The sequence below is a fragment of the Nilaparvata lugens genome, chromosome 4 (genome assembly GCF_014356525.2).
Source record: "Nilaparvata lugens isolate BPH chromosome 4, ASM1435652v1, whole genome shotgun sequence".
Taxonomy (NCBI): domain Eukaryota; kingdom Metazoa; phylum Arthropoda; class Insecta; order Hemiptera; family Delphacidae; genus Nilaparvata; species Nilaparvata lugens.
The window spans coordinates 61711299-61735810 of NC_052507.1; the positions used below are offsets into that span (position 1 = coordinate 61711299).

General features: G+C 34.2%; 1 protein-coding gene across 1 annotated transcript; it reads left to right on the forward strand.

Moving 5' to 3' along the window:
* The first annotated feature begins 21374 nt into the window (after window positions 1-21374).
* On the forward strand, window positions 21375-23118 carry LOC120350894. The gene is made up of 2 exons (XM_039426111.1): window positions 21375-22345; window positions 22794-23118. Exons 1-2 carry the CDS (start codon window positions 21998-22000, stop codon window positions 22932-22934), a joined length of 489 nt encoding a protein of 162 aa, XP_039282045.1. The 5' UTR covers window positions 21375-21997; the 3' UTR covers window positions 22935-23118.
* Window positions 23119-24512: the final 1394 nt, after the last annotated feature.

Sequence of the window (24512 nt, forward strand, 5' to 3'; positions counted from 1 at the left end):
CGGTTTTTTGGAGCGAGAATTTGAAGCTTTACCCTTCAATTGAGTGTTTTTTTCAGTTGTCTGTCTCTTGTTGGATCGAAGCACCCTGGCGCTGTCATCTGAGTTGATCCTCGCCCGCGTATTGGAAGTTGGGATGTGTTCTTTTCTAGCAGGTTTATACGCTGACGCGTTCACAAACTCCTGCACTCTCTCCCTTGAACTGGCTTCAAATCCTATTTCTGATTGAGATTCATCGTTGACGCCTTCAGTTTGAATAGATATAATATCGGAAGATTCTTCATAAATATTTGGCTCTGATTCCTCAGTAGCTGCTGTTTCGACTGGGGTAGAACTCTCGTGTATTTCTACAATTACTTGACGTTCGTTTTCAGAATTTGCCTGGTTGTTAACACTCCCGAATTTCTTTTCCAACTCATCCAGAGTATATAAACGGCCGTTAACAAGAAGTTTATCATATTGCATAATAGCGTAATGTCCATCTCTCCTAGCCATTGACATGAATCGCTTCAATTCTCCACGAATATGTCTTATTCTAACCGTAAAATCTTCATCCACACCTATATTAGAGTTTTTAAACTTTTGTCTTTGCGTGAAGATCTCCATCTTTTTCTTGAAATTAGCAAATTTAACAATAATTATCGGTCTACATTGTCCATTTCGACGGCCCGTTCTATGCGCACGTTCTATATCATACTGTTCCAGATAAACATTCAAATTTGAAGCTAATATGTCTTTTATGAGTAACTCACATTTACTGCTGTTTTCACCCTTCTCTTCCCGAATATTAAAAAACACCAAATTTTTACGCCTTGAAAAACCCTCAAGACGATCCAGACGAGAGTTCAGACGACTATTTTCTTTCAAAAGATAATCACGGTCACTTTTAAGCGAAGAAACATCATTTTTCAAATCTAAAATGTTTTGATTGATATTTGTAACTGCACTTTTGATATGTGGTATATCGGAGATGATTTTCTCGAAACTTTGTAACTTAACGAACACGTCATCGATTGTCGGACCCGGGTTTGATTCAATGCCAGAAATTGCCAAAAGTAACAACACAACACATTTCGCAATAATATAAAATTCTTTCCAGTTCAATAACGATTTAGAAGCTTCATTTATTTTACAATACTTAGCACGGTAAACAGCACCGAAAACTCCCATTCGAACACGAAAAAGCACACTGTCTATCATTATCACCGAGATAAGAGAGCTACCAAAAATGCGACTGCTCTGGCCGAAGGCTCTGACTCAACTTAAGGTAGGAATAAGTGATGTATAGAGTTCAAGTCGTTAAAATGTAATAGGCTAGGTGAATGTCTTGCAAGGCATACTCTGTATAACGAATAGACTATCAAGTTCAGACAAAATAGCCTACTGTAAGTCAAATCACTGGAATGTTGTAGAAACTTGTAGGTAAACAGGTGAAGTTTGTGTATGAACACAAGTTGAAATAAGTTTAAGTACAGGGTCAAAAAACTGGTAATAGTTCAAATAATTCAAAGTGAAGGAATGGATTTAAAAAATTGAAAGAATCTGAAATATGGTAGTTCAACACTTGAAACATAGGCCACGTACTGTAGTTGAAAGTACATCACAATAATAGGAACTGGAGGTTACAATAGCATTTGTGATGAAGTACATCTAAAATAATATGAATTGAATAGTTTGATGAAAAATAACACAGTATTGAAGTTGATCTTGAAGATTTGATTCAAGAAATTGATAGGACGCTCGCATCACATGGTTCAAACAAAGGAAATCAGAAACACAAGTTTTGTAGTTGAAATAAATCACTGTGACGTGATACACCCTAATAAGTTACATATGACTTGTGCTGAAGCTGATTGATGAAATTTGATTCCATGTGAGAATCAAATAGATGAACAAAGATGCTCGCAACATTTGCCATTGAAGACCAGAAAAGTAACAATGACACTGGGAAGACGCTTGCCACCATTAGAATTATAGTTACCCAACAAGAACGTTGTTGTAGCTGAGAACGCCACATGACGGAGGTGGGGAGCACTAAAAGCACACAGTTGACAACAGCAATTCTGTGATTGGTGATGTAATAGTGTGATATTGAGTGGGTATTATTGTAGTTGTTTTTGTGTATCTTATATTGTTTTTCAGGTTTTTGAACCAAAATGAACTTTGATTCTAACTGTATGTTGAACCCTGCGTTTTTAGTGTGAGAATTGACTCTGTCTTGTTTGAATTTGCTAACTTGTTGCTTAGTTGTCAAAATTAAAGCAATTTTTGTGCATTTTTCAAATACAGTTTCAATTTAATGTCGAAAAAGCCACTGTATTTGAAGATTGTACGAGCATTGACCTTTTTGCAGCTTTGGCTTTTCCACTGGGAGTTATGCTCAATGCTCGTGGAGGGGGAATAATTTTCAGTGAAAAGGTCACAGTTCGAATTGAGACATAACTGGGAAAACATGTAACGGTGTGCAAGCCTCAGTCCTCTGAATGGGCTCATTTCCCATTCAGAAGGACAAATTGTTAAGTTTTCAGTTATCAGTAATTTTTATCCACTTGAATAGGAAACCAAATTTTATAGTTAGTAGGAGTAGAATCAGGAAATTATTTGTGCATGTGAGTTCAAGTATAGTGAGTTTTATTAAAGCATATGTGAGTGTTTCTGAAGAGTCCAAGTTTGAATATTGTTAAAATGGTGAGTGCTGAAATTTGTTGTTTTTCTTATTAAGCTCAAAATTTAGTACATAGAATGACCGAGTCCCGAATTAAGTTGCAGCAAGTTAGCAGGTTCCCAAAATGTATAGATTAAAAATTAAGTATGTCTCCTTGACCTGAATCGATTGCTGAATAACTTTGTTTTGTTTGAAAATTTGACATGTAACCTGACTTTTATTAATTCGTTCTATATATTTAGAGTTCAATAAACCTGAAAATGAATTCTATAAGTATTTTTCATTGAAGCTCCTGGCTTGTAGTTTCTAGTTGCTAAAATAGGTGACCATTAGATAATGATGATAATCTGTGCATTTGAATGAATGAATCCACTAAAACCTCCAAACCAATCAAGGATTCAAACATAAGTTTAGTATCATAATTTCAGCAAATAGTATAGAAGAGTAGAAACACCCCCTCCGTTTACAGTGAAAACAAAAAATAGTATAAAAATACAGAGATTCAAAAATCGGCAGAAATGAAGAGATTTCAAACCAGACTGTGAAATTCAACAGAGATGCTGAAACGTCCATGCCTACTGGTGGGATTCAAACACATGACCAGGTAGCACTAGCAGACTGAAGGGTATGATTCCTCACTTGTCTTGGCTATCAATGAGATGAAATGGGAATTATTCATCAGCCCAGGAATCGAACCCAGCTCCTCCCAATGTATAATCAGTGATTACTGGCAATTCCTCTCTACTAAAATTATGTTAGTTACTGTAGGCAATAAATATTTCAAGTCACTGCACACTTACTTGCCAATTGCAGCACATTGAGGTCCAAGACTAACCACTGCTGCGTTATGGAACATCGGTGCAGGGGATCCAGACAGAATCATTGGTTCATTGAAGTACTGTTCGGGACCATCTTGGATAGTTCTATTTCGGATAGTTGAGTTGGTGCTAGCTCCAAAGTCATCATGGTCAGCATCATAATGGGGATGGGGAATGTAAGGGACGACAATAAACCATCCATCTGTCATCCTCCCAATGATCACCAACAGCAGGGTCAATAACACTAGTTTGTGGGAAATCATTATCTGTAAAAACATAAATAATCAGACAAAACGAAAATACTTTTCAATAAAAAAATGCAGATAATACTAACGTGGAAACGCTCATTATTGTAACAATAATGTGTGCCATAAGTAGGCTAGATTACATTATAAAAAGTTACATGTTAGAAATTCTTCACAGAAATATTGATTGTGTACCACTTGTTATTGAAGAATCTTTTTTCAATGTTCAAGATAACTCTTTCTCTTCAGCCCACAACCAGATTTAAGATTCTATAAATTTTTTGTCTATCTTAATTTCCTTATGGAGTTCTGGAACACAGTATAAAACAAACAATACAACCAACATTTCTGGCCCCACTCAGCCCCCTTCCACGGCCTATGCTAATTACACATTGAGATGGAGAGGATTTATTACAGTAATTGGATTCTTGTTAATTATCATTATTAATGTGTATAATGTTGTGCCGGGCACTCTCTTTAATTCAGGCCTTTTCCCAAGTTATAATAGTAAATTTAATACGCAATAGACTAGAGCCATTATTGTAAGTGAGTTAGCGAAATAAATTATTTTCTCTCTCTATTATGAACGGCCATGACTTCGAGTTTCCCATGATAGATATTTAAAAATTGTGGCTCCGAGTCGTCGAGGAATGTAGATTATGGAATTATCTCTAAAACTTAGCCTTCTTGTCGCGACATAAAGTGCGATAAGTTGGAAAACAGCAAGCATTGAAATTATAACAAACTACCGATTTTGCAGTTACTATTTGGTCCAAAGGCTCTAGAAGCCACGCGACGATTGGTCAAATTGATTCCATTCGCCCAATAGGAGACCTGTTTCTAAATACAGTAGTGGGGATTCCCCAGTCGAGAGACCAGATTACGTTCCGGAGGACACTTTGCTAGGAGCACTACGAGAGTAAAGATGTAGTCACTATGTTTCCCCCTTTTTGGGCAGGTTTATAAGTTTATTTCAGTAGTTAATGTAGGAGCTAGTTTTATTTTTTATTAATGTTTAAATTTACTAGTAGTGCCATGTCCTGAAAGGTTTAATTGTGTTTCTTCATCATGTACGAATAATTGTTTCTTCAAATAACCGCTAAGGTACGTAAGATAAGGTTAAAATATAATTTAGGGAATTTAATTGATTGAAACTTCCATAAGAGTATTGAATTAATTAAGCCTGTTATTTTTCAAGTTAATAATATTGATTGAGAATAATCCTTTTGATTTTATTAGTGATGGAAGATAATTATAAATTTTTTTTCTACAGAAGTATAGAAAGTTTTCAGTTACGTTACATTTGAGTTATTGTTTCTGGAGATATATTATCGTAGAGTATTGCTGAAAGTCAGGAAGATAGCCTTTAAATTGGAATGAAACTTTTAAGATTATGTTCATATTGAGTTTATGACATTTTTTAATTTATATTTTCTCAGACTCTGTTTTCTTATGTCATTAAGGCTTTTGAATGATTTAGTAAATTTTTTATGATAGAAATCTTAATAGACGAAGAAGAAAGTTTTTCTTTTCCAGGAAATTAATATCAATGAATGTTCAAATTTTAATACAATTTAAATTATTTTCTATGTGTCTACTAATTTTATTTAATTAAAGGTAAAAACTATCCACAAGATGAATCTTATAAGGCAAACATTATCTTTCCTTAAAGTGAAATTTTCAATATTTTTTTCTTTTATTGTGTTATAAAGTGTCTTGTTTTATTAGGTGATAAATTCATAATTTCAGTTGATACTAGTTTTTGGACTTGTATTTGTAGGTAAATCAAATCATAAACTCTGGAATGTTCATTTTTAATTAAGGTTCTGAGCAGTTTTGGGCGAATGCCCGTTATTTACACTTGGATTGCGTCCTATAGTTCATAAATAATAAATAAAATAAATGTTGGCTGGCGCACAAGTTTCCAACAATACTAGCCGAGCTACTATATGAAAAATTATATTTGATTTCGCAAACCAAACGAAAAATATCATATAAGTTAGCATCATTTCAATTTGAATTATTTGTGAAGAAAGATCCATTAATTCTGATAAAAAGAATCAGTAGTTTAAAGATAAAAATCTATATAAAATGAGGATTCAAATAGAATGAGAGAATTTAATTAATTGTAATCAATAGATAACTCCTGTTTTAGCTTTTGATGAATTGTAGGAAGAGTTAGAAATTAATGCTGTCATACATTTATTTACAGCGGTTCATGTGTGTCACCAAACCAACTTCTTGTACTACCACCCCTTTGGTTCCGCAACTTTATGTAACACCGCTTCAAGACACCCGTTCAGACGACAGGTCTAGGGACGTAAGAGGACGTCGCCGTCAAGCCAAATTCAACCGGTAAAAGCTCACCGCCAAAAACAAGGTACTGTAACCCCGACGATAAAGCAACGTACAGACCAACGAAAGTGCAGTGTAGTGAAACAAAGGTTCATTCGAGAATGTCAATCAAAAGTGGGGATTCAAAATTATTATGAAATGGGTTATATGGGTTACTATCGACGAAACTTGGGTTCAACGGGCTTTTCTTTCTTGAGTAATTTTATGTTGAAGTTAATTATTTGTTATTTGATGACTGATATTGTTTGGTTTTGTGACGTATTGCTATCTAAACGGGGATAGTAATGCGCCCCCGAATCAGATGAAGAATGTCAACAAAGTAACATGAAATTGTTGTTTCTGTTGTTCGATTTTAGTTGCCAATGTTTATTGAAGCTGTTTGTATTTTTCAATTATTTCAAATTGTAGTGTTTTTCTATAGTATAAACCTATTAAATCAGGCATGGCAAGATTAATTGAAGTTTTCTTGACTCTAGCCCGTTCACCTGCATGAATTAGGTATAGACTCAGGTATTTTCTAGATGTGTCGGCCTATTTCTAAATTCTAAATTTTATTCAAAATTATCTTATCTATTATCTTTTAAAAAGTGCAGGCACACAACTGCGCCACTGCTGCTGAATGTTTAGCGAAAGGCACACAACTGCGCCGACTCTGCTGTCTAGAGATATTTAAATCTCTGGAATTCAAATTTTCTAAAAAATTAAATTTTTCATAACTTACTCTAATAATACTAGATCAATTTTTCTGAGTCTATACTTAATAATTCATTCTGTGAACGTGTTAACTGTCAATATTTTGGGTTTGGAGTTGAATGAATAATTTATTGTTGCTACTCCAATTTTTCTGAAGTTTAAATAATTGTAGATGAAACAGGAAAGTTATTCAGTTATGTTAAACCATTAAAATGATAATCTTTTGAAGTGCTTAAAGATAAAGTTAGGTATCATTGATGCTTAAGTTGAAAGTATTCTAAAACTTAATATTGAAATTGATTATTGAGAAATTAAAGGTTTAACGGTAGAATAAAAATTAGTAGAAGGAACTAGCATAGGTGAAAATAACTGATTCTAAGTACTGAATAATTTTTTTGCATTCTGTAATTCCGTGAATGATGATAGAAATTATTGTAATGTCAACGTACGTATTCTGGTCTCACGTCTGGTAGTTGAATATCAGTATAGTAGTAGTGAAAGTGAATATTGAGATTTTAAAGGTCAACCCAAGTAAATTAGGAAAATTCGGGAATTATTATGGGAGAATGTTTGAGGAAAATAGGAAATTTTTTGATAAGTTTAGATAGAACGAAGGTAATCAGAGAATAAATAGGAAACTGTTTTATTAGTTATTGTTGATATGTGGTTTTGAAAAGTTGATGAGTAGTTTTGGCCTTGAGATGTTTAAACTAAATAATTGGGTATTGTAGATTAAAGTTGAAACGATAATCAAATCCTTGGGAATTTGTATAAAAATAAGTTGATTGAGATGAGGTTGTTAAGTCCCTTTATCAGTAATGTTTATTCTCGAAAAGGTGAATCAGTTTTATTATTGGAAATATTTTTTTTTAGGTGTGATTTTTGCGGTAGGCATGCGTAGTGATAGTGTAAAGATCCGTTGTGTTGGTAACGTTTCCTGTAGACTGTGGGGAATTTTTTTGTTTGTTTAGTTGAGACTCAAGATTTAGAGGAGGACAAGGGGATGTCCTGCCTGTGTGTGTTGTTGTTGAATTTAGGTAATCGGCGCGAGTGTAGGTCCGTGTCCAGAGAGAACGGAGCACTGCCCGAAAGTTGTCCATGTAACAAATCAAGGAATCTAGCTGTGACTAACCTTGCAAATTTGTACGCTGGAATTGTATAATTTTAGCGAAAGGCACCGAAGATGGTGTGAGCTAAGTTTTTTTTGTATCTAGTAAACGGTCTGGTTCATTCGAGAGTTATGGGGCTCGTCAGTAGAATAACGTAAACCGAAATCTAGAATATTTAGTGAGTCTTCGTAGTGATTGTAAGGAAAACAATCAGCGTAATGCAGTTTAGGGAAGCCCAGTCAAAAGGTTCGTTAATGTTTGGTAGGAAAGTCAGCCGCAAAAACACAAGTAATAATTGGTAAAAAAAGGGGTATTATTGAGTTTAAAGTTGCTTAGAAATTTGGTATGGTAACGAAAATTGAAAGTTTTAGACAATGAATATTTAAAGTTATTAGTTAAGGTATACAAATAAAATAACAGAGAAACTTTTTCGAGTACCTAGGTAATGTTAAAATGGTTATCAGTGAAAGTAGAAATAAATATTGGAACAGTACTGAACGGGTTAAATTAAAATAAAATTAACAGTGAAATTCTTACAGTTGAATTTGAAATGAAAAGGGAAAATCTCTTGAGTTAAGCATGAGTTTAAATTATTCTGTAGTTGAGAGTTGAAAGTTGAAAGGTTGATTAAAAAGTTAATTGGGGATATGAAAGTAGAAATATGTAGGAAAATTCGTGTCAAAAGGAAATAGAATTTTTGTTGGGAAAATTAAATTGAGGTAATTAACAGTAGTAGGACCCTTTAGAGATAAGTAGTCAAAAAGAATTAATAAATAAAAAAAAAATAGGAAAATCTTTAATGAAATGATAAATTTTTTAATGATGAATAGTAAAATTGGAATCAAGGTTTCCTTATGAATAAGTTGGGATATTTTGAGATCTGGTAGAGTAATTGAAACTAGTTGGATATGAAGTTTATTGTTGAGAAATAATTATGTGAGGCTCCAGTAAGGTTGAAAATGTCAGTGAACTTGAGAATCAGTAATAGTGTAATAGTAGTCTATCAATGTGTTAATGTATTGGTAAATTCCATAATGTTGATAATCAGAAGTCAAGCATTAGCAGTCCCAAGCTAGTTGATCGAGTTGAATTTTCATATTATTAAATCATGCGATGAAAAGTATGCTTCCAGTGTTTAGAGAAAATGTCACGTACTCTAGTGAGTAGCGAAATACAGAATTATTATTGTCGATAGCCTGGCACCCGATATCATAGTTTTGTTTTGACTAGCGTTCTGTCGTAAAAGTTTCCTACTGGAATATTATAATGAAAAGTGTTTTTCTCATGATTGTGGAATGCAAAATCGCGCTTGTGTCATATAGCTCTCGCGTTGGTCTAATAATGCAGTTCCAATCATTGTTATCTTTGAATCGTAGTCGATGTAGAATAGTATTGCCTATTGAATTGCTTTATATTGTTAAAAATATGTTGCACTCTCAACTCTATAGTAATGATAGTTAGATTTCAATACATTCAGCTGAGTGAAAAAGTTTCATCCTTTACTATTATGATCAAACGTACTTCATATTTTACAACAGCAGAGTAACATAGAACCAATTAAAACTATGATGTCTTTTAAACGTTTTCCCTTGTTAGAGTTTGCCAAGAAAATAACCAGGGACTCAATAAAGTGATTGAAGTATTCAAGATTATTATACTCGGTCCGTCTTTAGTACCTACTTAAAAGGTGGACACGTCCATATTGTTTTGTCCTGACTCTTGCCACAGTTTTAAAGACTCTTGCCACAAATCTCAATTAGTTATACATTTTGCTGAATTTCGGAATGATTAAAGAGATTTCTTTTGAAGAGGGCCAGCTTCAAATTGGATCCTACTATCAATCCAGAAATTCGACTCTCCAAATCATACAGAATGCCTCTATGGTAACATATCCTGATTAGATTTCTTTTTGCGTGTTTCACACCGGAAGGAAGGGGAGTGTGCCGGGCACTCTCTTTAATTCAGGCCTTTTCCCAAGTTATAATAGTAAATTTAATACGCAATAGACTAGAGCCATTATTGTAAGTGAGTTAGCGAAATAAATTATTTTCTCTCTCTATTATGAACGGCCATGACTTCGAGTTTCCCATGATAGATATTTAAAAATTGTGGCTCCGAGTCGTCGAGGAATGTAGATTATGGAATTATCTCTAAAACTTAGCCTTCTTGTCGCGACATAAAGTGCGATAAGTTGGAAAACAGCAAGCATTGAAATTATAACAAACTACCGATTTTGCAGTTACTATTTGGTCCAAAGGCTCTAGAAGCCACGCGACGATTGGTCAAATTGATTCCATTCGCCCAATAGGAGACCTGTTTCTAAATACAGTAGTGGGGATTCCCCAGTCGAGAGACCAGATTACGTTCCGGAGGACACTTTGCTAGGAGCACTACGAGAGTAAAGATGTAGTCACTATGTTTCCTCCTTTTTGGGCAGGTTTATAAGTTTATTTCAGTAGTTAATGTAGGAGCTAGTTTTATTTTTTATTAATGTTTAAATTTACTAGTAGTGCCATGTCCTGAAAGGTTTAATTGTGTTTCTTCATCATGTACGAATAATTGTTTCTTCAAATAACCGCTAAGGTACGTAAAATAAGGTTAAAATATAATTTGGGGAATTTAATTGATTGAAACTTCCATAAGAGTATTGAATTAATTAAGCCTGTTATTTTTCAAGTTAATAATATTGATTGAGAATAATCCTTTTGATTTTATTAGTGATGGAAGATAATTATAAATTTTTTTTCTACAGAAGTATAGAAAGTTTTCAGTTACGTTACATTTGAGTTATTGTTTCTGGAGATATATTATCGTAGAGTATTGCTGAAAGTCAGGAAGATAGCCTTTAAATTGGAATGAAACTTTTAAGATTATGTTCATATTGAGTTTATGACATTTTTTAATTTATATTTTCTCAGACTCTGTTTTCTTATGTCATTAAGGCTTTTGAATGATTTAGTAAATTTTTTATGATAGAAATCTTAATAGACAAAGAAGAAAGTTTTTCTTTTCCAGGAAATTAATATTAATGAATGTTCAAATTTTAATACAATTTAAATTATTTTCAATGTGTCTACTAATTTTTTTTAATTAAAGGTAAAAACTATCCACAAGATGAATCTTATAAGGCAAACATTATCTTTCCTTAAAGTGAAATTTTCAATATTTTTTTCTTTTATTGTGTTATAAAGTGTCTTGTTTTATTAGGTGATAAATTCATAATTTCAGTTGATACTAGTTTTTGGACTTGTATTTGTAGGTAAATCAAATCATAAACTCTGGAATGTTCATTTTTAATTAAGGTTCTGAGCAGTTTTGGGCGAATGCCCGTTATTTACACTTGGATTGCGTCCTATAGTTCATAAATAATAAATAAAATAAATGTTGGCTGGCGCACAAGTTTCCAACAATACTAGCCGAGCTACTATATGAAAAATTATATTTGATTTCGCAAACCAAACGAAAAATATCATATAAGTTAGCATCATTTCAATTTGAATTATTTGTGAAGGAAGATCCATTAATTCTGATAAAAAGAATCAGTAGTTTAAAGATAAAAATCTATATAAAATGAGGATTCAAATAGAATGAGAGAATTTAATTAATTGTAATCAATAGATAACTCCTGTTTTAGCTTTTGATGAATTGTAGGAAGAGTTAGAAATTAATGCTGTCATACATTTATTTACAGCGGTTCATGTGTGTCACCAAACCAACTTCTTGTACTACCACCCCTTTGGTTCCGCAACTTTATGTAACACCGCTTCAAGACACCCGTTCAGACGACAGGTCTAGGGACGTAAGAGGACGTCGCCGTCAAGCCAAATTCAACCGGTAAAAGCTCACCGCCAAAAACAAGGTACTGTAACCCCGACGATAAAGCAACGTACAGACCAACGAAAGTGCAGTGTAGTGAAACAAAGGTTCATTCGAGAATGTCAATCAAAAGTGGGGATTCAAAATTATTATGAAATGGGTTATATGGGTTACTATCGACGAAACTTGGGTTCAACGGGCTTTTCTTTCTTGAGTAATTTTATGTTGAAGTTAATTATTTGTTATTTGATGACTGATATTGTTTGGTTTTGTGACGTATTGCTATCTAAACGGGGATAGTAATGCGCCCCCGAATCAGATGAAGAATGTCAACAAAGTAACATGAAATTGTTGTTTCTGTTGTTCGATTTTAGTTGCCAATGTTTATTGAAGCTGTTTGTATTTTTCAATTATTTCAAATTGTAGTGTTTTTCTATAGTATAAACCTATTAAATCAGGCATGGCAAGATTAATTGAAGTTTTCTTGACTCTAGCCCGTTCACCTGCATGAATTAGGTATAGACTCAGGTATTTTCTAGATGTGTCGGCCTATTTCTAAATTCTAAATTTTATTCAAAATTATCTTATCTATTATCTTTTGAAAAGTGCAGGCACACAATGTTCAAATATATAAAATAGTAGCTGTAATCTGACAGTTTAAAGACGCTTTTTTGCTCAAAATCCCCCTCCCCTTCTCACCCCTCTCCTTCTTTACTACGAACCAATCAAAAGGATAAAATTCATAACCCCAATCGGCTAGTGGATTTGCTTCTACAGAGAACTCATTGAAACTTCTCCAATCAAAATAGTGAGACATTGTGAACTTATCAGCTTGAGTGTTTAGAGAGAAGTGATGCCTTTGCTACGCCCCCCCTGTGGCTGAATGTTTCCCCCTTCCCAAATTCTATAGATAAGAGTGTACGCCTTCATATAACTCCTACATCGAAGAAACTGTTACATTCAGTTAATCAATCATAGACACATGAAAAAAATGTGTAATGACTCTGATTTATTATCTTGAAGTAGAACGTGTTTGTGTCAGCAAGAAAACCGTTAAAATTCACTGTACTTCAAATTCAAATTTCTCCCCTCATATGCCAAGTGTTATCCTTTCACAAGATTTTATGTTTTCGGAGACAACACAAAGCCTTTATAATGTGCTAATCCCATTTTTGTTGATATCATTTCTGCAACCTGATTTTCGGAAAGGTTATGTTGCTTAGCTTCTATCTAATTCATATTAAAACTAATGTGTGCGTAGCCACTGACGATATCATAAGCTATCTTATGGATGAGTAAATTGAGATAATCTATGAATGCAGCCGAACATTGCAGCCTCATAACAGACCCCTCTTCTGAATTTTCAATTGCATCAGCTATTTCATCACTAACGCTTTTCACAGCGACTTCCATCTCGTTTTTCTTAATAAAATCTCCTATATCATTTTTTGTTGCATTCTTGTCTGCAATTTGATTATTCAGAGTAGCAACAGCATCTTTTGTAATGAATTGTTCAATACCATCCATAATAATATTAGCTTTTATTGCACTCACCATTTCAGATAATCGTTTTTTCAAACTCTTCCTTTGTTAATGAAGAACTAGTCAATTTCTGCGAAGCAGATTCTAAATATTGCTTATCAATTGGTGATGGCTGTGTTTCATTTACTTTAGTAAAAATTTCTGTACTAAGCTGTTTTAATTTAGTATTGAGGTAGTTTCCGTCCAAGATCTCCAAATTCTCAATTTTATCTGATAGGCCTTTTAATTTCTTTTCTAAATAACCTTTATCAATTTTATCGTTGTTAATACTGATCAACTGGGATGAAAAGCTGTCTGTTGAAGTTTTCACTTCTCCTAGAGCGGATTCTAAAGTCAGAGTTCTCTCTGCAATAGCTTTATCAATATTGGCACTAAAATTTTGTAATGAACTTAGAATATGTTCTCTTTCAATTATGCTCTTACTGATATTCTTAGTATTTTCTGAAACAAGTTTGGTTATTTGTGAATATAAATAAAATTTCACAGCTTTGCTGATTCCTTGCTGATTTATCGATTCAATTATTTTCTGTGTTATTGAGTCAATATCGCACGTAAGATTAGCACTACTAGGTGTATCAATCTGACCGAATCGATGCAAAGTCATTGTAACACTAAACAATTAGTTTTGCTTCTTTTAGCTCTTCAATTATAGATGCGATCTCAACATCAAGTTCCAGTGTTGCCAGAAGCTTTTGAGGAATAGAGTAAATTTAATCTTTCCACTAATTCGTCAAAATTATCAAAGTATTGATGAATTCTATCATGGGAATTATTTTTTGCAAATTTCAATAAACCCCATCCCTTCTTTTTACTAAGTTTTTTACTGGAAAATAATTTCTGAATCATTTGCGATTTAATTCCCTGATTACGTTTAACGTACCCTCTTTGATCTAAATGTATGCTTGTAAGTGTTAAGATTTTTCTATACTTATCCAGATCTCTCTGATTATGAAGATTCAAATTCGGCCTTGAACTGAATAATAACTCAAGTGAACTGTGTGTTATACAAAATCTGTCATTATCAATATCTATATACCTGTTATCAAATATTACTTGCTGATCTCCAATATAATACACATCATCTTTAGAATCGTATGACATTTCATAACTGATTGAGTTATTCAATTTTTCTGCATGAAACGTTATTAGGTATTGTGCCAACACCTCATCGTATTCACTAGAACCAAGTAAACTGTTTTCAAATGTAGTTGAGCTTAAAAGATTCTCTGTTGAACTCCCATAGCTTTTATCATAACTCGACTCCCCCTCCTCATCCTCCTCATCATCAATCTCCATGCTCTCTTCTTCCTCTTCTACTCCTTCCTTTTTTGGTGTAAAACCATGATTAGAGTGGAAACTAGATTTGGTTTTTCCCAGTTCAATTATGGGCTTTATCAACGGTGAGAGCGTTTTCCTATTGTATTCCTCCAATCGTTTTTCAAAATCAAGTAAGCTTTTATGCTTGTCACTGATTACTTTTCTCAATTTCTTAATGTTATTGATTAAACCGACATTCTTGCTATTTAGTTTTTTCCTACGTGTTTTAGACAACATGACTGTACAAAGAATTAATCTCTACTGAATGGTAAGAAATGTATCGAATGAATCTCGGTATTTACTGCTATTAATTCCGCACTCGCTCATAATAGTTACAAAATTATGAGGTTTACGATTCCAAACTTAATGGCAAAGTTCACTGAAATCTTTATAAGAAATATCTCCTCCAACATGATCTCTGTGAATTAATTTGAGACTTAATAAATCTATCTTGAAGATTATAATCATATTTGAATTGTCCCTAGTGGAATGTTTCTGCGTAGCTCCATAACTCTGAATTAAATATGCTGTGTCAATATTACGATGTCAGCCCATAGTAAAATATTCTCTTATTTGAGGTATATGATTAAGTTGTGAATCGTCAAATATAACTAAAGAATATTCTGATATTTTGTTCGGATGTGGTATAGTTTCATAATTGTTGTTTATATGAAATCCAATATCCTTCATGTTGGAAAAAACGTTTTTGAAAAAATATATTTATCTTGATAGTCACTCTTGGTATGTAAGTATACAGTTTCAAATCTCAACCCATTCTTTAAAAAAAATTAATTAAATAGCAAATTGGTCTTACCACACCCCGAACACCCTATTATAAGGATCCTTGCATTATTGGGTAACAACTTACTGTTTTTACACCATGCTAGGTTTTCTTTCTGTCTTATAATCTTGTCAAAATCCACTATTGGAATATTACTCATGTTAGACACATGTACAGCATGTGATCTGATAAGGAACTGAACATTTTTCGTAAGTTATCAATGTTGTTGTTATCAAAGGGGGAGTGTGAGCTAGCACATGGCTCTCAGTGTGTGTGTGTGTTATCACATCAGAATGCAGTCGGCATGTGCTAGCTCTCACTCCCCCCTTTTACAGGTATGCAGTAGCAAACTGCTAGAAGTTTCTTACTCCAATATATTGTTACCTCTCTCTCCCTCTCCCTCTTTACGAGAATGCAAACAGCACAGGAAAGAAGTATCTGCGCTTTCTGTCCTGCACCCTCTTTTATGCTCTGCTTCTCCTCATCTATCGCATGCTCAATGATTTTCTAAAGCAAATTACAAAAATGGGACTACAGATTGAAATGGAACTGAGAAGCATTTTTTGATAAAGATGTATTATATTTACACCAAATGTCCATGATATTTACAGTAAATGCAATGTATTACAACATGATATTACAATAGTTTATTTACAACATGATATTACAATAGATTATTTTCTATCTAATAGTTGACTTCCACTAATATAACTGGGTGTTGAAAATCCAATCCACTTAACAAGCAATCCTTTTTTATCATGCTTTAAATTTTTTTCAATCAGATATACTTGTCTCTCCGATTTGTTTAATTGTGTTTTTCTAATTTCTTCTCCGTAAAACCTACCACTTCTCCGTTTAGATCTCGCAAGCTGTATGTTACAGGTTAAGGAGGGAATATAGAATGAATCATGAAATACTCTGCGCTCCAATTTATGTTATAGGATTTATCGAAAAAAACACTTTTCTTTGAGATTCGTACGATATCTCCTAGCTTAAATTTTGGTTTCGAATTTTTCAATTTATATCATCTATTGAATGCAGAATTCAAAGACATTAAAACATGATTACGATCTTCCTTGCAGACATCTCTAGGTTTCATTCTAATTGAAGTGTGCATTGTTGAGTTATATTTCAAACCGAACTGTCTAGATTGCTTATCCAGTTTTTGGTTCCATGTTCAGTTAAATATCTATAAATTTTTGCTTTAATTGTTCCATTAAACCTTTCTATCATGGAAGCTTCTTTATCACTTAGAACATGGTAATGTTCAATACTGTGTCCATCTAATAACGCTTTAACTTTTGAATTAAAGAGTTCTGTTTCCTGATCTGATTGGAACAACTTAACTCCCTTATTTTCAGAAATAATTGGTTCAAGTGCATCAAATACAGATTGGCTTGACTTGTCTTTTAATGGTACACAATATGCAAATTTTGAAAAACAATTAATAACAACTAAGATATACCTATAACCTTCATTAAAACGTGATAAACTGCTCATCTCAATGAGATCAGCTTGAAGCAAGTCTTTTTTACTTTTCAACTCATATTTGCGAGTGGGATAGTTGACACGTGGCACGCTATGAAGTTCTAACGCTATCCTAGATCTGATAATATTCATATTTACAATGGGAAATCAAAATTAGTGGTGTTGGATGATCATCACGGGACATACTGAGCAATCAGTCAGAGCATTGTCAGCACTCTATGATGTCGAAAAGGCAAAGTGTCCATGCCGTTCTCTGCAATGTATCTCTTGTCGTCATAAGGACTCAAGCAGATTTTTACACATTCAATCTGATACATGCTGTGATTATAGGATCTCATCATATTGAATTTTTCAATGTGTCACAATGTTCAATCAGCGATTTCTTGTATAAATTAAAATTAAGTTTTCTACATTTCACTCCGCTCTGTACACCCTTTGCTACACATTTATTTACAGGTTCTTCATTCTCATTACATACTAAATACAAGTAAAGTTTAGATTGAAGGCCTATAAATTGACTGAGAGCCTTTGAGGCTGTCTCGTCCTTGAACTTTCCTACAACTCTATTTCTCACCATGGAAAAGCAGGGGTAGTAAGAGGGGTAGTTACTAGTGTCAAAAAGTTTCAAATTTTCTTTAATCAACTGATACACATCCTCTACTTTTAAATTTAAAAGAAAACTACCGGTATCGGTCATACTGAGTTCTATGCGATCCCACGGTATAATTTTTGCAATTTACAATAGAAAAAATTATACATATGGAATTCACTCAACTCCAGTACGGGAAACCCGGAATGGATAGGCTTGTTCATTTTCAGTTCCAACCTACAAGAGAAAACCGCAATCACGTTCAGACTAATTATTTGCCAGCATTTGCATAATGGATTTGAAATGTACTTATCTAATCGTTTTTGTCTGTGATAATTTTAACATTGATATGTTTCTGGACTGATTGAATAGTCTTGCCAAAAATCAAAATGCAACACACCTTGAAGAAAGATACTTCAAATTCATTCTTCGTGGTCTGTCTATTGCGGATATTGAAGTTGATGTAGCTTTTCAGCCAGGGAGATTGGGAAAAGCAAATTACCCGATGTACTTCCATTAATTGAAAACCAAGCTGAAGGTAGAGTTTTGAACTAAGGTAGTGAACAATGTACTTTTCACGGTCAAAAAGTGTGTTCATGAGCTTTTTGGTTCCAGTTTGACTGTTCTCATTTGTTTGATAGTTTGACAGCAATTGGTGTGGAGGTGTTTGGTGGAGAGGTGCAAGTGGGAAGCTGGCATGCTTATCATATAACTCTTTCAGATACTTGAGATCACATTCTATTACATATCCAGTTTCTGAATTGCTGTCCAAATTTGCGAAATCAAGCTTGGAAATTTCTTCCTCTGTGAGGAATTTGAAATCTCCAACAAGTAAGTTTCAACTCATGGCCTCCGAGTATAAACTGTTCGCATCAATATAAAGGAGATAATTACTCGGTTTTGAGGGGTCGTATGTCTCAGGTAGATGCTTGTTATTCCCCTCACAATAACATTTACCGATAAATGAGACCCCGCCCCTCATCACCGCCTCAAACATGAGATGCATGTCAGGATGTGTGATTAACTCTAGTTCGACCTTAGTGTACTTCAACATGCAATTCCAGGTAAAGTGCGTGAGGGAAACAAAATGAGTGACATCAAGGCCGTATCAGCTAGAAAGCGTAGACCTCATAGATTCAAAAACTTCCACTAATAGCAACACATCCAAACATAAATAGAAATCATGATATTCACCAAGAGATTTCAGTTTGAATGTTGAGAACACTCTTCGTGCATGCTCATATTCTTCGCAAGACAGAGGTGTATCAGTTAAATCATTATGAAAACATTTGATGGGAGGAAGTGATGTTTCTGCGATTTTTTTGGGACAACTCATGTATGAGTAAGGATATATTCCTTTTTTCAACAAGAGATGTCTGTGTTTGCGTGGTGGGTCATGAAACACTGAAAATAAATGTTCGAACTTATTTTCCATGTCTGTACTCTCTACCAAATTACACACCAATACTTCCAAGGATTTGTTCATAAGCTTGTAGGAATCTAGAAATTCAATTTTGCCTACTGAAAGTGTCAAAAATCTCTCTGATGTATTCACAATGCTAGAAATTTCTTTTTCACATTTACAGAGCGCTTTCAGAATGGAATGCGAATCAAACCCTGAGAAATTGTGAAAATAACACGAAATGTACTCTGGAGTACTAGGTGATAAATTACAAGAAACGTGGGCTGCACATAGGTAATTTCCGGTTTCATGAGCATGGTGATGACATTTAATATCGGTGTCTAAGAATGGTTCGGCGCAAAGCGCACAGTTTACCGAATTTTGAAATTTGCGCTCTTGACTTTCGGATAAATGTTGCATCGGAATTTCGCGTTTCATATCCTTGTACAAAATGTCACCGAGATCTGTAATTTCCTGAAGAAATTTCTCCATGATTTTTTCATCTAAATTACTCGATCTATGGAGTACAGGTCCATGAGCGATTTCCCTGTTCACATCCATAACAACAAAACAATACCTGCAGGGAATATGTTGCACTGTTTTCTTTGTATGAGTAATTTCATCGGAATCGGATTCATCATCATTCATCATTATCAAAATTAACAACATTAGTTTCTAAATCCACCTAAATTGTATACTTTTTCTTCAATGTTGCACCCAGTTTCTCAAATTTAATTGTGTCTCTGCGTTTAGGATATAAATGCACTGTGATTCAAACTTGGAACAAAGCTGCTCATGTTTCATCAAATTTGCTTTCCCATCACAATTTTTATATTTGGTCGATGTAAATCTATCAAAACAGAAATTACGAACATGTACTTGACCATCGTGTTTTGAAAGGTGAGAGAGAAGGCGGTATAACCCATTTTTCCCATTCGCAGTATTAATTAAACAAAAATGTGTTTTTCCTGCATCAGCTTTCAACATTAAAAGATTAATTTGGTGTTTACGAGTGTGGAAAATGCTCGTGCGGTAGGGGAAAGACTTCTTGTTGTCATATGCGATGACATGAATTGCAATATCCGGATTCAGTATTTCAAATTTCTTAATATCGTGTGTCACCGGAAAATTTACACCTCGCTTATTAAGTGTGTGAGCAAACTTGCTCAAATACTTTACAGTCAAGTGTGAGTCCTTTGGTTTCTGATGGAAATATGCAAGGACTGACCATAAAATGCATTTTTCATCAGACAGATTTTTGACATTTATAATACAATGTTTGTTTTTAAGAAACTGGGGTGTTTGAATGAAACTGGATGTGAATATTGGATGAAATTTAATCATGTTCACATCCAGTGACTCAATTTTCTTCAACACCCAACCGCTGCCATGTCAAACAAAGTTCTCAAAAGATGACAGGATTTTTCTTATGGCCAACATGAAATGATCATTAAAATCTTCATAATACTCAAGCATGTTTAGTGCTATGTTGGAGTAACTATGAAGATTGACAAGAGATGAGATAGACTCACTAACCTCATCATCCATCACCACTAATTTGTACAATAAAACATTTAACACAATGAACCATTTGACATTCCCTTCATACCTTGCCGCATGCTCCCTAATTATCTCAAAAACACGACGTTTCAACCTCTCGAGCACGTTCTCGATGTTGATTTCCTCGGGATCCTCAATGCTAATACGATGGCAGACTGCGCTGGAAATCATGCCACGTAGTCTGCATTCCCTCGGCATGATGATGATGTTAGATTCTGAAAAACAAAAGAATAACGATCAGGATGATATAGGATTAGAGTGATAGAGTACAGCTGCATGTTTTTAATCAGTTGTGAATTAGCATTGGTAGAAGAATGCTGTGTGAAAATGTTATTTCAGGATCAGATAATGTTGCATGAAAGATTAAGATTTTTAACTTTTGATAAAAGATGTACGAAATCTTCTCAGCATTTGTCAGCAGAAAACATGGCAAAAGAGGGATTTATAATCGCATGTGTACCAGACATTGTGTTCTGTGTATTTTGTTCAATTTATTTGGGAAAATGGGTAGAAAGTGACATACCAGCAATAGAACATGCAAGGTACAGTCTGAACTGTGCATTGAGAAGGAAAGATAATATAACAATTGGAGAGGAGAATTTCGATAATAATATTCTTCGTCAATATGAAGAAAGATATTTAACTTTTAACTCTTATTTTGAAAATCATCATTGTCATCTACATTATGACCATTGTGAATCATTATCTGATAAAGCAGACTATTTTGCGAGAAATGGTTATTTCTTACATATAAATCACTATCTGCAATGTGTCTATTGCAAATATATTATCGAAAATCCATTTGAAAAAGTAATAAATTTACCATTTTGTTTACATGAAGAGTGCGAGAAAGAAGGAGAAGGAGAAGATTACCCAGATATACCACATCCTAAAGATGAGCAAAAAAAAAAATTGCATGCTTGCATTATGGTGTAGAAGGATTTTTGTCCTTGGAGGAGAAAAATCCTCCCCTCCAAGGACAAAAATTGTCCTCTGAGGAAAAATTATTCCTCTCCTCCAACTCCCCTCTGAGGATAAAATCAAAGTGAAAATGTACTTACATGTGTTGGTTGATGCGTGAATGACAGGTATCTCCTCGGCTATAGATGTGCAGGTATAGATGTCTATCCGGCTATGCTTCCTTCTCGATGTAGGCACGATTGTCAGGTAACGTCTCAGGTATGTTTCCCTGATGAGAGCTCAACTGCTTATGAGATGGGAAACCGAGTTGTGAGGTGAGCACTCCAATGCTGTGGAAACAATGGATTATTTAATAACTGATAATATTAGAAATCAATAAGCATCACAAGAGGTGGTGCTATTCAAAAAATGTTTGAGTGAATGTAACGGTTTTTCATTATAGGAGAGAATACTTACAAATCTGAATGATGTTGATAATGATGTGGGAGGATATAGCAGCACGCACTGCTTCATGCTGAGTCCTAGGGGAGAAATTTGAATTTTTTTTTCACCTTGTAGCACGTGTGCCTCTCACTCGCATTAGCCTGGAACAGAGAGAGAAATGCATGCTATATAAACAGATGTAATGTGAGCAAAATTATCATTTACATCAGAGTCACATTCGAGTGTTTTACATACTCTACTTCACTTTCATACAAAATGAATTCGTCATTGTCAACCTCGTCCTCATTCATCCTCCCAGATAGCTCACCGGCACAGGAGCGTATCCTCAACTACTGGCAGCAGAAAGCTGCCCTCGCTGCTGGCACCTCCGCTGCTGCAGGTCCTCCTTCACCGCTCACCATAGAGCCACCATCGCATGGGGAGATTGTACTGGGTGACAGCCAAGTTCAGCACTTGGCTCCACCTGCTACCCGGGCACCGCAGTGTGCTGTGCTAACAACGCTGAGCAACAACATCAAGCAGAAGCAGGGGAAGAGGAGGTTGGTGTTTGACAAGGCTGAGGTTAGCGGGGACAAGGACGAGGCAATCTTCTCACAAACAAAGGTTAGTTTCAACAAATATTATTAACTTGTATGTGTACAGATTTTTTATAAAACAATCGATCATTGGAAAAAATCTTTACACATATAAGTCTTTGATTATAATTATTATTATCATTTGATAGCAAAGAATTATTGTTAAAAGTGATCAGTCATGCATGAATTATTTGATAGCAAGGGAATAATTTTTGAACTGATTAGAGATACAATTGAATTGAGATATTATTGTTAAAAGTAATCAGAGAATTATTCTTTTAGATCAACATTATTAATTGAAGTATTCACAATGAATTACAAGATATTAGTGTTGGCAGATTCTGCAATACATAAGTTATTACTCACTTTGAGATTGTGTAGTGAATCTATTAATCAAGCTCTCTAGTATGATTTGACGAATCTGATTTGATGAAATTCTGAAACAATTAAGACACTAATCAAATATTTTTCAACAGAAATGTGTGGTGGATGACAACTCATCACTTGTCCCCCTGATGAAGGAGGTGCAGCGGGCAGAGGAGGAGGAGGATGAGATGGACTTTGTTCAGCTCACCAATGACCCGTGCACAAACCCTGGGTGCCACTTAAAGAGTTAAAGGAGGATGTACCGTATCCCATCATCAGTGCGAGGGAGGACAGCAATAAACATGGGCGGCGTGTTATTTTGAAAATTAGGAATGTAGGAAGCAAATCGCAGTGCGAGGTATATTTACCACAACGATTTGCTTCCTGCATCAGTGCAGAAAAAATTGCAGAATTTAATAAAAGTTGTAAAAATTTGGTATTGCTAGTATCGCATAAGTCGGGGAATTGGACCAATATAAAAATTGTTAAGCATCAACAATTTTTATATCTATACAATTATGTGTTAAAAATTGTATAGATGTGTGTTAAAGTAGTATCAGTAGTAGTGAATAAATTGTGTAGATATTTTGATAAAAAATTGTTTTCAATTCTTACCTGTTTACAGTTGTTGTTGTTGTTGTTGTTGTTGATAAGTTCACAATGGATAGTAGAGACATAGACAGAAGAATGGTTCATAGCTGACAGAGCTCTAGCATAGATGAAGGATAAGTAAGGAGATAACCCATGGTATAGGGGGAATAGGTCTTAATTTTGCTGTTACCCGGAGCCGAAGCTCCACGTAGTTCCTGCCGTCCCAAGCTAGATGGCGCTGCCTGTCTTTCTTCAGCTTGCCGCTCAAAATTCAAAGTTCTCACACACACACTCTTCCATTCACAGCTTTTGTATGAACATCCACAGACTTTGCTCAAGGCCACGCACTCTACTCAGCTGCGTATCCAACAAAAAGTGCTACATCAACAGATGCATTGTTTGAAATTGTTTAGTTGCTCCATGCAAGGAGAGATCATTTCAGATTTCCAAGCAAATTGCCTTCTATTCAACAATAGAAAAATACTCAATTACTTGTGATTGCAGGATTGAATAAATGATTATTCAATAGATGATGCAGAATATGAAATGGATACACTCTAGCTTATGAGAAAGGTTCTTTTAGAATGATTATAACACTTTTGAAAAGAATTTTCAAATCCATTTATACAGTTTCTCAAAAGTACAATAATATTCCTATTATACCTATATAATTTCTAAGAAATCTCTGGGAAATGTATGAGTTTGCATTAATTTGTAGAAGGTATAATAACTATTCATGAAAAATTAAGAAATGGATAGGAGAATAATAATAATAATTATTGTATTTTTAAATTGAAACTTCATAAGAAACAAATTATTCCTATATACAGTAGTATGAATGAATCGTACACAATTTAACAATATGATAAATGAAAACTCTACAGCATTCTTGTATGAATAGGCATATTAACAATTTATGGCCAATACATTTATTCTGACGGAACAACCGAACTGAGGGGTTCCTTTCAAATCTGTAAATGTCAAATGTCTTTAGTCAATGTTTGATACTGATGCTGGTTCATTTGAAACATTATGCAAACTGGAAATAATCAGCAAATATATCAATCATTCTATTTATCACTCGAGTCTTTCCAGATTAAAAAAAAAAATCTTTTAAGTTAGAACCCATCTTTCCTCATCTGTTCATATAGTGCTGGAGATTTGTATCTGCAAGATTACAAAATTCGATTACAATACAACACTTTATGAACATGTCTTAACCAAACCTGTTTGTGTAA

Coding starts and splice junctions, on each gene's coding strand:
- LOC120350894 (XM_039426111.1), top strand. CDS start 21,998: ATGAATTCGTCATTGTCAACCTCGTCCTCATTCATCCTCCCAGATAGC. Junction 22,346..22,793: donor CAATCTTCTCACAAACAAAG/GTTAGTTTCAAC, acceptor ATTTTTCAACAG/AAATGTGTGGTGGATGACAA.